At 49.1% G+C, this 14,305-nt stretch overlaps 1 protein-coding gene across 6 annotated transcripts in view; it reads left to right on the top strand.

The window, feature by feature from the left end:
- The first annotated feature begins 4,265 nt into the window (after window positions 1–4,265).
- Window positions 4,266–14,305, top strand: part of MARK3 (microtubule affinity regulating kinase 3) — an 81,810-nt gene continuing 71,770 nt past the window's right edge. For all 6 annotated transcript variants that reach the window (XM_087818015.1, XM_087818007.1, XM_087817987.1 and 3 more), the window contains exon 1: window positions 4,266–4,440. In XM_087818015.1, the coding sequence (XP_087674141.1) occupies window positions 4,390–4,440 (51 nt within the window). In that variant the 5' untranslated portion in view covers window positions 4,266–4,389. The remainder of the gene's footprint in view (window positions 4,441–14,305) is intronic.

The following is a 14,305-nucleotide window of genomic DNA, read 5'->3' as shown; positions in this document are numbered from 1 at the left end:
CCATAGCTCTGCTTTGCTGATGTGGCTGCTGGGGTTCCCCATTCTAGACCCAGCTGGTGCCCCTTCCTCCAGACAGAAGGAGTCCTGTAAGCAGCCCAGGCCCAGCAAGCCCCAGGCGACCTCCGGGAGGTCTTTCAAATTCCTGCATCATCAGAGCTGGAAATGATGCCAGGCCTTTCCAGCACCTCTGTCCCTGACAAGTCCCCACCCTCGGCTTCCTCCTGGTCAGCTGAGGGGATAACCACATGAGCAAACTCTGAGGCTTCCTCCAGCTCTGACAGATAAGTCAGTCACTCATCATTTTCATTTCTCATTGCTCAGATTCAGGGGTACCAGATTCTTAAATCTGCCCAAGCCTGCTGTTCCCAGGGCCGGCTGGTGCTGGGATGTGATTTGGGATAGGAGATCCCCCTGGTTGGCTCAGGCATGCTCCAGACCCCACATGGACTCCGGGGCACAGAAGATGGAGTTGTGGGCCTGTTGCCAATGCTCGGTGTCAGCATTTACCGGCTGGGGGTTTGGCAAACTTATTAACCTTTATGAGTATCTGTTTTCTCATCTGTGAAATGGGAACTCACTCACTGCAGGGGAGGCCAGGAAGATAAGAGGGAAGCCAAGCTGGCCATTGGGCCTTTTCACATGCCACAGACAGTTGAGGGAGGAATGCCTGTAGGAGGGGGCAGCCTGAGGGTGGAATCTGGAATGCACTTCATATTTCCCAGAGCCTCCAAGCTTCTGTGGCCTACTTGGGGACACACCTGGCCCAGCCCCAACTTTTCCACTGACCTCAGGCCTGATGACCCCAGGTACCCGAAATTATCATACCTCTTCTCTTCTTGGTCTCTGTGGCTTCGTTTATTGTCAGTGGTCATCTCTCTGTCAGCTCCCTATCAATTACTCAGCAAACCCCCCTCCCCTCCACACACACATGCACTGAGGAACAGCTTCTGGATCCCAGTAGTTCCCACACACTCTGACGGGGCAGTTGTGCTCGTGAGTCCTGTGGTGTGGTGGCCGGGCTGAAGCCCGCCTTTCCACCCCTGTCCAAACTGGACAGGGTGCCAGGAGCACGGGCGGAGGTCAGATCTGACCTCCACACGGTGGGGTGGTGCTGATTAGGAACACCCTGGCACAGGTCTGGGGCTGGGAGGTCAGGGCCCCACTCTGGCTCTGCTGCTGACTGGCGGTGCCACTTCAGCTCTTTGAGGCTCTGTTCCTCTTCTGTCCTACTGCAGCAAGGGTAGGCCTGTGTCATCTTCAGCTCCCCATGTCTCGGGCTGACCTTGATGTGACAGAGCACGACCTTTGCATGTACACAGCTCAGTATGTTTAGTTACATCTCTTTTGTTTCAGGAGACTGAGATAGAACCAATTTTTTTTGTTTGTTATGTCCCTGGTATCTTACTCTTTACTTTTATTGTTGACACGGTTACAGATGTCCCCATTACCCTGTGTGCCCTCCTGGTTTTAACATGAAGTTAAGAAACAAGGAACGTGGCCCTGGCCGGGAAGCTTGGCTGTTTGGAGTGTCATGCTGAGCATCAAAAGGTTGTGGGTTTGACCCTTGGTCCGCGGAGGCAACCGGTTGCTGTTTCTCTCTCACATCGATATTTTTCTCTCTTCCTCTCTATCTCTAAAATCAATAAAAATGTATGCTCAGGTGAGGATTAAAAATATGAAAAAAGAGAAAGCATTTCAAGAACGACTCCCAGTCCACGGATCCACAGACGGGCACAACCTGGAGCCACACAGCGTCCTTCAGGCAGAACAACACTTTGCTCCTGCCTCTCTTCATCCTGCGGCTCCTTTTCCCCGCATGTAGCAGGTACACCGTGCCTCTGAATCCCCGCCCTTTACAGTACCCCGATGTCATCCGACATAAGTGCCATGAAAAATGCAGTGTTTCTTTAATTCCCGCCTTTATGAAAACTAGGAGCACCTTGAGTGATAGATGTGTCAGCTTAATTTCCTGCCTTTTGGCATTCACTGACTCACTATTTAATGCGTGGCTTCAGCTTCGGTTACAAACCATCTAGGTGGAAACTTCATTCCCCAGCACTCCTGCCCAAGGGTAACTCCCTTTTATGGGTCCTGCGGGTGTTTCCCAGCTGACCTAGATGACATTCCAGTCACGGGGATGCAGAACTGAGTGCCACGCTGTGTCCTAACCTGGCCTGGCTCCTGCCCACCCCTCCAGGCTCACCTCGTGTCTTCCTGACGTTGATGCAAACCCGCCCTACTGTCTCTCACCTCTGGGCCCCGTGCAGGCCATCCTTCCTGCTCGGACTGCCCTTCCACCCCTCCTCGCCTGGCGAACTCGGCTCATGCTTTCAGGCTCAGCACAAACACCTCTCTTCAGGAAGCTTCCCGGACCCAACCCAAGTTGGGCCACATACCTACCTGCTGGGGTTCCCCAAATCTTGCCCTAACCCACACTGCAGGTGAACGGTATGACTCACACGTTTAACTAACGAGAATTCAACCACTGCTGCTTGGCCAAAGAGGGTGGGAGACTAACATTTTTAAACAGGACTGCCCTCGGCCCGGCGACCACTTGCCAGAGAGGCGGAGATGGGAGCCCCACGCGCATCTCAGACCTCTCGTGATTTTAAGTTGGGAGCCTGTTCACCCTGGGATGATTCTGGTGTTTAAAGACACACGTTTCACTGAGCTTCACCCAGCAGGAAACGTCCAGGACATGGCAAGACTGTTCGCAGGCTGGGGGCACAAAAGAGAAAAATAAGAGAAAAGGAAAAGCAGGCGATACCCATTACAGGGGCGTACCTGGGAAGGGAAGGTTTAGGACACGGGTTCAAACCCCAGCTCTGCAGTTGGCCAACGTGGGCACTTTTTGGTTAAGTCCTGGGAACCTGTTTCCACCAGATCTCAAGGTGTCCCTGCCCCTCCCGCAGTTACCCTGGGGCTCAAAGGAGTTCACCAAAGGGAGGGACCCGCGAGGCAGGCTCTCAGCGACAGCTCATGGCGCTCCAACCCACCCCCACCCCCTTCCTCAGAACCCTGCACCCATGGGCGCCCTCGGCCACCGGCCAGGCCCTGGGCAGGACACGGGCCCGCGCAGAGAGGAGTGAAGGGGGGGGGGCCGCGTTGGCAGCGCCCGGGGAGGGACCCCGGCATGCTTGCCGCGCTCAGCCCTCCAGCGGCTGCACCCTGGGGTGTCAGAAAGCCCCGGGCGGCACTTAGGAGCTGGCCCCCGGGGGTTTCCGGGGTTTCGCTTCGCCCCCCACCTCTCGCAGCCCCTCCCCCCGCCCCTTCCTCGGGGGACCAGGATCAGCGGGGCGCCGGCCCACGTGCCTGGGGGGGAGCCCCTGGAGGGCGGGGGGCTCCCGCGGCCACCCCGACGCCGAGCCCAGCCGGGCGCAGGGCCGGGGCAGGCAGGAGGGGTCCTCGGCCCCCGGCGCCCCCGCCCCCCGCCCTGTCGTTGCCGCCGGGGCTCGGTTGGGGGCAGCGCGGCCGGGGCGCGACCTCACTTGGCCGCAGAGCAGGCCCTCGATCCGCACTGTAAATGCCGACCCAGCCACAGGGCCCGGGCCCCCCGCTCCTTCAGGGGCGCCCGCGCGCCCTGGACGCTGGGCCCCGGCCGCCCCGCCGCCCGTCCGCCCCGTCGGGCCGCGCCGTCCCTTCCCGCCCCCCGGCCCGGGCCGGGACCGAGGCTCTCCTAGCAACAGCAGCCGGGCGGCTTCCTCGGCCGCGCCGATTGGCCGAGCTCCGGGAGGCGGCGGTGTCGTCACTTCCGGCCTCCGGAGGCAGCAGAGGAAGCCGTCGGGCGGCCATCTTGGGTCCGTGAGGCTCCGAGGTGCCGGGAGCGGCGGTGGCGGCCACCAGGCGGAGGCTGAGGCGGAAAGCGAGTCGGAGCGAGACGAGCAGCTGGGCGCAGGCGCCGCCTCCGCAGCCCCCTCCATGGTCGGCGCCCGCAGCCCGCGGCGGCCTGTCTTGCGCTCCCCCGCCCGCACATCCTCCTCCGCCTTCTCAGGGGCCGCGGGCGGCGCTGTGTGGAGGCCCCGGCCCTGAAACCCGCGGAGCGACGGGCGGAGGAGGAGGCGGCGAGGGGCTCCGAGCCCACGGGGCGCCCTGAGGCGCGGGGACGCCGGCGGGCAGACCCGCAGCCCGCCGCCGCCGCCGGCCCGGCCCCGCCACCGCCGCCCGCGGGGCTCCTCGGCGCGGCCGCCGGGGCCGGGGGAGCATGAGCCCCGGGACCCCCCGGGGGACGGCCCGGGCCCGGCCCGGGATCTAGACGGCCGTGGGGGAGGGGAGCCGCCCTCCCGCGGCGCCGCTCCAGAACCGCCGGCCGCGCGAGGACGCCGTCGCCGGCCCCTGCGGCCGAGCTGTTTTGTTTCCCCCTCGCGTGGTGCAGCAGCCGAGTGAAGGAAAATGTCCACGAGGACCCCGTTGCCCACGGTGAACGAACGGGACGCTGAGAACGTAAGTGGCCCGGGCGTTCTCGTCGCTTCCTGGCCCGTGGCGCCGTGGGCGCGGTGGGCCGGCGGGAGGCCCGCTTCCTGCGGGGACCCGGGAAGCGCCGCCGCGGTCGCGCCCGTGGGCTGCAGCCCTGCCCGCCGGGAGCCTGGGCCGGGGCCGCGCGGGGCTCGAACCCAACTCCGTTGAAAACGGCCCCGCAGCTCTGGAGGGGCCGTCGGGTTAGAAACACGCTCGCGGTGCCGGTGGAAAGGCGCCGACGGGGCCGAGCGGACTGTGCTTTGTGCCTCGTTCCTTAAACTTGTCTGGGACGGAGGTGAGCGGGCTCGAGCGGCGGCCGCCGGGGCTGCGGGAGCGCCGGGGGGAGCCCGGGGAGCTGCCGCCCGCCGCCCCGCGCTCGCTTCCAGGACGGGGTTGGCGCGCGCCCCGCGGTTCTATAAAAGGAGCCTCCGCTTTTGTCCACTACACCTTCTTAAAAAGCCCGGAGCAGCATTTCGCGGGAATGACAGCTTGCGGTGGAGACCGCGTTGGCGCCGTGCGGGCACGCTCGGGGCGCGCCCCTGGGCTCGGGACCGTCCGGGTCCCGCTGTGCGGTCTGCAGAGCGTCGCGAAAGCAGCCGGTGGAGAAACTTTGTTGCGCTTCCATTGTAAGTGTGATGAGGTAATTCCTGGCGAGAAAAGGCCATCGCCTAGGAAAAGCTTCCCCGCGCCGCCCGCGGCCACGATTCGAGCCCCGTCCTGGGACGGCTGCGGGCGGGTGGGACCGGGCGCCTTCGCTTAGTCTCCGGAAGGCCGCTCGTTTGCGGGGCCGCGGTCGGCGGCTTCACCGGTCCCTGTGGCCCGCGCTGTGGAGCCGCTGCAGCGGGACGTGGGTGCGCGGCGTCCGGGCTGTGGAACCGGGGCCGTGAGTGGGACAGTGGTCCGGGCCTCAGCTGGGATGGGTTAGAAAGTTACCTAAAGAGGGAGGTGAGTCAACGAGCTCATTCTCTTACAGGCCTTTTGAACCTACTTCTGACTTGACCAACCTGTTCTTTGACTGTCCTTTGCAAAAAAGTGAGTTGGTTAACTTTGATCATTGGCTCTCATTCACAGAAGCAGAATCTTACATGGGGCCAGAGCAGGTGCTCCGTACTTTGTAAACAAACTGAAGCACAGACACCTTTGTAGCAGATGTGCGCTAATGAAGGATTTACACCCACTGGTCTTTTCCTTGTTCTCTGGTGAATTTGTTGAATTGTGTTGTAATCTTTTTGTGTGTCATTAGAAGTTACTAGTTTTATTCTTTAAAAACAATGTAGGGTATAGAGAGTGCCCTTATTCTCAGGGAATGTATTTAAAATTGGATTTCTGACAGTGTTACAGTCAGGTTTGTAGCACATCATGTGTTAATTTATCATACCCTGTTCCATTTTTAACTCGGGTATGGGCATGTTCTGGAAGTGGTTGGGTGTCTTTTACAGTGCGGTGCCCTTGTGTCAGTGTTACACGTCTGGCATGTACCATATCATTTACCTACCATCACTGAACTGCTAAATATTAGTCTTGCCAATTTTCGTGGTGAGGGTACAGAATGAATGAAAGCTCTCAGTCTGCTGAGCAGCTCATTTGTTAAAGTCAGGTTTATTGAGATAGAACATTCACTCTTATGCATAGTTTGGTGGGTTTTGACAAATGTATAGCCATTTAACCCCATCACAGTCAAGATATAGCATTTCCGTTGCCCAAAAAGGTTCCTGTGACTTTACAATCAGTCCCCTCTCCCTTTCCCCAGCCCCTGGCAAGCACTGACCTGTTGTTTGTACTTACAGTTTTTTCTAGAAGGTTGTATAAATGGAATCAAAGCTTATACAATCTTGAGTCTGGCATTTTTCACTTAGCATCATACTTTTTGTTTTTTTGAATTCTCACCTGAGGATATTTTTTCCATTGCCTTTCAGAGAGAGTGGGGTGGGGGAAGAAACATCAATGTGAGAGACCTCCATGTTGCCTCCTGCACGTGCCCTCCGGGGCTGGGGATCAAGCCTGCAAACGAGGTAGCCTTTGACTGAAATTGAACCTGAGACCCTTCACTCTGGGGCTGACACTAACCACTGAGAAACGGACTAGGGCTACATAATAGGTTTTTTCTTTTCTTTTTTTTAAAAAAAGTATCTTTATTGATTTCAGAGAGAGGAAGGGAGAGGGAGAGAGAGAGAGAAACATTAATGATGAGAGAGTCGTCATTGATCGCTGCCTCCTGCAGGCCCCCGACTGGGGATAGTGCCCACAACCCGGGCATGTTCCCTGACTGGGAATTGAACCACGATCTCCTGGATCCTAGGTCGATGCTCAACCACTGAGCCACACCTAGCCAGGCTACATAATAGTTTTGAGATTGATTTATGTTTGTGTGTGTGTCAGTGGTTCATTATTTGGGTGTATCACAGTTTTTTAAAATCCATTCACCAGTTGATGGACATTTTGGTTATTATGTCTAGAACAGCTTTGTCTTTCTATCTTGTAAAAAGACTTTCTATTTTGCTTACCCTACAAATGAATTTTATTTAAATGTTTACATTAAATGTATTAGGGTAACACTGGTTTATAAGGTTATATAAATTCCAGGAATACAACTTTATAACAGGACATCTGTGTACTCCACTGTGTGCTCACCTGAAGTCTAGTCTTCTTCCATCACTGTATAGTTAAGCCCCTTTACCCTCATAGTCCTCTATCCACCCACCTTCCCCTCTGGTAACCACCATTCTGTTGCCTTTGTCTATGAGTTTGTTTGTTTGTTCATTCATCTGTTGCTTTTTGTTTTATATCCTGCATGAGTGAAGTCATACTATTGTCCTTCTGGCTTATTTCCCTTAGCTTAATACTCTCAAGATCTATCCATGTTGTTGCAAATTTTAAGTAATTACATGTATTGAGATAAGAATGTTAACAATCTGTCAAGAATTATAAAAGGCAGGTGATTTGTTACGAGAATTGCGAGAATATTCATCCTTGTCTAATATTCCGTTTTCATTTGTTTTCATATATGAATATCCACTTTTAGCTGATGAGTACATAAAATATTTTATAACTCAAAGGACTGGCCAGACAGTCTGATTTAATGAGGCTCACACAGGTGACAGGAGCTGCTTGTGACCTCTGACTATTTAGTAGCAGAACCTCCAATAGGTCCCAGTTCTCCAGTTCAGTCCCCTTTGCTTTTTTGTTTATCAGGCTATTTCCCGAAAACTTATGTACTGATTATTCTTTTAGGGAGATGTAGTTGTACCAGTACAGAGTATGATTAAGACTTAAAGATGTTTTGTTGCCCTGGGCAGTGTTGCTCAGTTGGTTGGAGCGTCATCCCATACCCTGAAAGGTCTCAGGTTGGATCCCCCCTCGAAATGAGTACGGGAGGCAACTGGTCAATCTTTCTCACATCCATGTTTCCCTCTCTCTCCCTCTCCCTTTCTCTCTCTCTCTCAGGTCAATAAAAACATAATCTCAGGTGAGAGTTTAAAAAAAAAAAGTTTTGTTATGGAAAATTTCAAACAAGTAGAGAAAGTTTTATAAGTATTTGTCAATGGTTGTCAGCTGGGGACAGTTTTTGCCCTCCAGTGGACATTTCACAGTCTCTGGAGACATTTTTGGTTGTTGTGACTGAAGAAGGTTGCTACTGACCTCCAGGAATACTGCTAAACATTTTACAATACACAGGATAGTACTCTTCTTCCCCAACAGAGAACTCTCTGGCCCCAAATGTCCCTAGTGCCAGGGTTGAGAAACCCTGGGGTATTGTTAGCCCCCATGTACGCAACAGCTCTGTGGCCAGTCTTAATTTCATTTGTTCTCTCCCCAAGGAGCCAGTTCAGTACATCTTATCATTTCATCTCTAACGCTTTTAGAAGAGATAACGTTTCTTTAAAAAAAAAAAAAAGTAATCATAATCCCTTTATCATAATTTCTTAATATCAGATATCTAGTCAGTGTTCAAATTTCCTTGGTTGTTTACTTTGTAAACACTCTGTTCAAATTAGAATCTATCCTGGGTCCATCTATTACAGTTGGCTAATATGTAAGATAAGATGCTTTTTAAAAAGTTTGCATTTTAATTTATGTTGTACAGTTAATTTGTATAGAGCCATGGACAAATCCTGTTTGTAGAGTGGTAAAATTAGAAATGTATTTTTCACTTAAGTTTCAAAGTGTGTGACACTTAGTAAGCCTGGGTTATTTGCCAAAGTAGCGGAGGCCCCAGGGCTTTGCCAATTATTTAACAGCTCCCGGTGTGTGTACACCACCTACTTATTATTAGTTAATGCTAACAGTCATCAGAATTTCTTTTCTCTGTGAACTAAACTGCTGGTATTATTTTTCTATCCAGCTATTGGTTATATGAGAATATTATTATTCTGTTCAGATTTGAGTACCTGCTATGTGTATGACACTGTGCCATAAAGGATATACCTAGGAACCATGTTGCTCTTGCTCTTTAGGGCTTCCGGTTTCTGTTGATCAAAACACCCTGAGCTAAACTCTCAAACTGGAGCAAACAGCAGAATCACCTGGAGGGCTTGCTGAGGTGCTGATTGCTGGACCCCACCCAAGACCTTGGTTCTACTGTTGGGCCCTTGCGTTTTCATTTCTAGTAAGTTCGAGGTGATGTAGGTGCTGCAGGTCCAGGGACCACACTTTAAGAATTGCTGCTGCCTTAGTATTCAGTGAAGGCTTGCCAATTAAACTATTCCTTTAGATTGTATTGTGACTATAGAAGAGAGATGTCCAGTAGATTCAATAAAATTTTCTGGTTCCATGAGTTTTTAAGATTGGTTCTTGGTAAGAGAGTGTGGCTGTGTGGGGAATAATCACTTACTTGACTCACTACCTCAAGCAGTAGTACTAAGGACTTTATGTAACATCTCATTTAAAACATCTAATAGTATATCAATTAACCTGCTTTTTAACTTAACAAGCACAACTATCTATTAAGCTGTTGGGGCCTTTAAAAAAAGTTGGTCTCTGAAAAATTAATTTTTTTTAAATCCTCACCTGAGGATAGGTTTATTGATTTTAGAGAGAGGGGGGAAGGCAGAGAGAGAGAGAGAGAGATTGATTGATTGGTTGCCTCCCGTATTCCCCCTCAACTGGGGGTTGAACCTGCAACCTAGGTATGTGCCCTGACCAGGCATCAAACCTGCAGCCTTCGTGGTGTAGGGGACGATGCTCCAACCAACTGAGCCACCCGGCTGGGACCAGGAATTAATAATTTTCACTTAGTCAAAGTGTTTGGGAGAAGATCTTAGGGACTTCAATTTGAGAGTCATTTTCATTTCTTCTGTATGTAAATTAGGTGAAGGTGGAAATTTGTAGTGAGTAGAATATTAGTCTTTTTAATTATTTATGTAGCACACGATTATTTATATTGTAATTATAAGAGGCTTATACAGTTTAATATAAAGTAGTATAATGTATCTTTAATTTCCAGAGAATTCTGGCTATAGTCAAATTTATCTGGAGTTTGTTTCCAAGCTGGAGTAAGGGTCAGGGAATGCAGCCTCTTCTGATATGACCACTGGGGGAACTAAAGCAGAAAGTCACTTGTCTGACATCCATTTTAAACTTTCAAATTAAACCTGAAGAAGAAAACACATCTCTTCCCTGGAAATCCTAGCTCTAATGTTATCTTCCACAAGAATTTAAAGTATGTGCTTAGAGTTGGTCTGCAACGGGTTTGTGCTGACCCATATGTACCTGCCTGTATAGTAATAATTGGGAGGGCCCTGGAAGAAAGGGGATTCTTAGGGGGGAGTCCAACTTTTTCTTCAAGCTAGAGTTCTTTAGCACTGCACTTTAGCCACCTGAGCTGGTCAGCCATGGATAGTCTTACATAATTTTATGTAGACTAGATAAGGCATTTTTTCTGTAGGTTATGAGGAATCTTGGTGTTCATAGTTGAAGCTTGAACAAAGAAGCTATTTTGTTTGTATTTCTTGCTAATAGTTGCTTTGGGGTGGAGGTTAAATATTGTGGGGTTTGTGTTACAGACATTTTACATGAAAGTCTGTATTGTAGAATTTAATACGAAATTTGAGTAAGCTGAGGCCAAAGGTTTTTATTCCAGAATTTTACATAACCCTATTCTTTACGCAGTCAGTACCTTTATGATTTCATTGACTGCAGTAGCAGATTCTAGAATGAGAATCCTGTAGAGGAGTAGACCTAGAACCGTTTCCTAGCTCAACCTTCTGCCCTTACACTTAACTCTTCTTTATCCAGAAGAATAACTTAAACTGGGACAGCAGCTTTTGTTGTTGAAGTATTTGAGGTTGAAGTCTTTGACTTTCTGTCCACATACTATCTCCACAGTTTCCTTGTCCTCCGCTGCCCCCCCCCCCCCCAGCCTAGGCCTGCCTGGGTATGCCTGCCCGTAGGCACGTGTTAGCCATACTCGTGAAGTGGACTGAAGGAGTTTATGTCTTCTCTTAAAAGAAGGTTGTCGTCTAGATGTCAAAGATATTTGGTGATAGAGAACCTTCCACATACCATGGTAATGTATTCTAATATTTTTTCTCATTTCTGTTAGCTTAGTTAGGTTCTTAGCATTTACTTCCTACTTGTTATGTAGTTCTATTTACTGCTGTGGAACAAACCGCTCCACAACTTGTAGTGTAAAACAACCACCATTTTATTATGCTCGCAGATTTAGGCAGGGATGGCTTATCTCTGTTCCACTATGTTTGGGACTTCAGTTTGGGGAGTCTTGAAAGGCTAGGGGGTTGTGAACAGCTGGGCTGGAAGATCCACAGTTCCTTGACTGTTTCTTCACTCACATATCTGGCACCTTGGCAAGTATGGTTAGAAGGCTGGGCCCAGCTGGGGCTGTAGGTCAGAGCTGCTGCATGGGCCTCTCTAGCACGGAGGCCTCAGTGTGCTTGGACTTCTTTCCCGGAGGCTGGGTATCTCAGCAAACAAGACAGAAGCTGCCTGCCTTTGCAGAAATCACATAATATCACTTCTGTCATTTTCTCTTGGTTAAAGCAATCTCGCACCCAGATTCAAGCAGAGGGGATGTGGATCTTACCTCTTAATGGAAGGTGTGTCAAAGACTTTGGGGTCATGTTTTCAGATCACTAAAATAGTAGCTCTTTGGGTTTATAACCTGACCTGGTATTTTATTTGTGACCTTGGACAAATTATTTACCTTCTTCGTGCCCCAGTTACCTCATTTGTAAAATGGCATTGGTAATAGTTATGACCTCATAGGATTGTTCCAAGGATAAGGCCTTCCATGCTCTAGCTTCTTTTACCTCTGTTCTCGGCTCCTACCTCTCCTCACTTACTATACTTATAGACTCAGGTGTCGTCTTGCTGTTCTTTGAACACACCAGGAACATTCTAACCTCAGGGCCTTGGCATGGATCTTCCCTTTGTGCTTTTCTTACAGATATCCACAGATACCTACCTCACCTCCTGTTTTTAGACATCACCTCAGTGAGGCTCACTCTGCCCAACCATGGACTTCCTAGTCTCCCTGACCCTGACCTCGTTTTTCTTTTTTCCAGTGCATTTATTACCTTTAAATATGCTATATAATTTACATATTTCTTATGTTCATTGTGTTTTGTTAGTTTCCTCTGGTATACTAAAAGCTCTGTGAGAGCAGGACTGTTTGTTTTGTCTGCTGAAACTATTCCATATATCTGGCACATGCTGGTCATTTATTACAGGTAATGAATAAATAAATATTGGTTGAATTAGTGAGACAATATGGGTAACATATTTAGTAGAACAGTGCCTGACACATAATAAGTAAAGCATAAATGTTAGCTGTCATTCATTGTTAAGGAACAATGTCTTATGTCTTTCCTGTGTGCTCAGCCTCCCCCTCCCCCCCGTAGTTCATTACAGTGAGATCACCTTCCTTCTCCTTTCCTTCTTTCTTTACCCCTCCTTCCCCTCCTTCCCTTCCTTCCTTTCCCTCTTCTTTCTTAAAACCTCATACAGCTTTCTTAAAGGAAGGCTTGATGGAAAGAGTCTGGGCCTGAAAGAGAGAGATAAGGATGGGAGCCAAAGACTGACTGAGGGAGAGGAGAGATTCTGAAGACACTGCTGAGGTTGAGTGGACAAGATGTGAAGCACAAAAGAAGGAGCAACAACAAAACACAAAAAGGAGAAACTGGGCTTTGGAGTTTGAGACTTGCATTTGAAACCAGTCCTCAAATACAAGTAACTGAACTGTGGGCAAGTTAATTCACTTGTCTGTGCCTCATCGGTCTCTCTCTTTTTTAAAAAAATATATCTTTATTTGATTTCAGAGAGAGGAAAGGAGAGGGGGAGAGAGAGAGAGAGAGAGAGAGAAACATCAGTGATTCGAGAGTCGTTGGTTGGCTGCCTCCTGCACGCCCCCGACTGGGGATCAAGCCCGCAACCCAGGCATGTGCCCTGACCGGGAATCGAATCCCAATCGCCTGGATCCTAGGTCGACACTCAACTGCCGAGCCATGCCTGGCTGGGCTGTGCCTCATCTTTTAAAATTTTATTTTAAATTTTGAGATATAATCTGGTTGACCCTTGAACAACACAGGTTTGAACTGTGCAGGTCCACTTATACATGGATTTTTTTCCTATAAATACTGTAAAAACATTTTTCTCTGATTTTCTTAACATTTTCTTTTCTCCTGCTTTATTATAACAGTATAGTATATAATACATATAACATACAAAATATGTGTTAATCGACTGTTATTGGTAAGGATTCCAGTAAGCAGCAGGTATTAGTAGTTAAGTTTGTTTTGTTTTTTAAAATTATATCTTTATTGATTTCAGAGAGAGGAAGGGAGAGGGGGAGAGGGAGAGAGAAACATCAATGATGAGAGAGAGTCATTGATTGGCTGCCTTCTGCACGCACCCTACTGGGGATTAAGCCCACAACCTGGCCATGTGCTCTGACCAGGAATCGAGCCGAGAACTCCTGGATCACAGGTCGATGATCAACCACTGAGCCACACTGGGCAGTAGTTAAGTTTTTTGAGAGTCAGAAATGACATGGATTTTTGACTGCATGGGGGAGTGGGTCAGGCGCCCTTAATATCCGCGTTGTTCAGGGGTCACTGTAGTTTCAGGTGTACAGCATCAGGATTTCATATTTGTATAATTTGTGAAATGATCACCATAGTGAGTCTAGTTAATAGTAAACATCCATTGCTACACAGTTTCAATTTTTTTTCTTGTATGAGAATTTTAAGATCTCTTACAGTAACTTTCAGATATACAATACAGTATTAATTAGTCCCATGCTATATATCTTTTTTATTTACTAAAAGAGAATAACACCATCTACTCAGGGTAGTTGTGATTAAAGAAAATGATACCTATAAAGTGCCCAGTTCACTTCACATGTTGGGGGTTCTATAAACATTAATTTCCTCTTACTGTAGCTTTTGTAGTAGTATTCTAAAGACCTGGATAATCTAGAGTGTTTTTGGTTTAGTATCCAAAGTTATTGACCCACTTTTCTATCTTTGCTATTTCTAACTGCTCACCTATAAAAATTGATACTCCAGCCAGACAATTCTGCTCGGCTATTTGTTCACCCAGCAATTTCACGCTTGCTGGTTTGCCAGATCCTGTGTACTCAGAATACAGAGATGAGATGGTTCTTGCCCACGAGGAGTTCATAGTCAAGTACTTAGTATAGGAATTAAGTAAGCTAAGGTTTGGGGATGGGAGGGGTAGCAAGGCAGAGGGACAGCCTAGTCAAGAGCATAAAGATAAGACATTGTTAGCAATCATGATGCTAAGGAACTAAAGCCATTTTATTCATTTATTTATTTTTTTAGTGTTAGTGGCACATGAAATGAGAGAGTTGTGAGAGATGAAACTGGCTAGACCT

Source organism: Miniopterus natalensis, chromosome 1, assembly GCF_054644295.1.
Source record: "Miniopterus natalensis isolate mMinNat1 chromosome 1, mMinNat1.hap1, whole genome shotgun sequence".
NCBI lineage: Eukaryota > Metazoa > Chordata > Mammalia > Chiroptera > Miniopteridae > Miniopterus > Miniopterus natalensis.
This window is presented reverse-complemented; position numbering and strand designations above follow the sequence as displayed.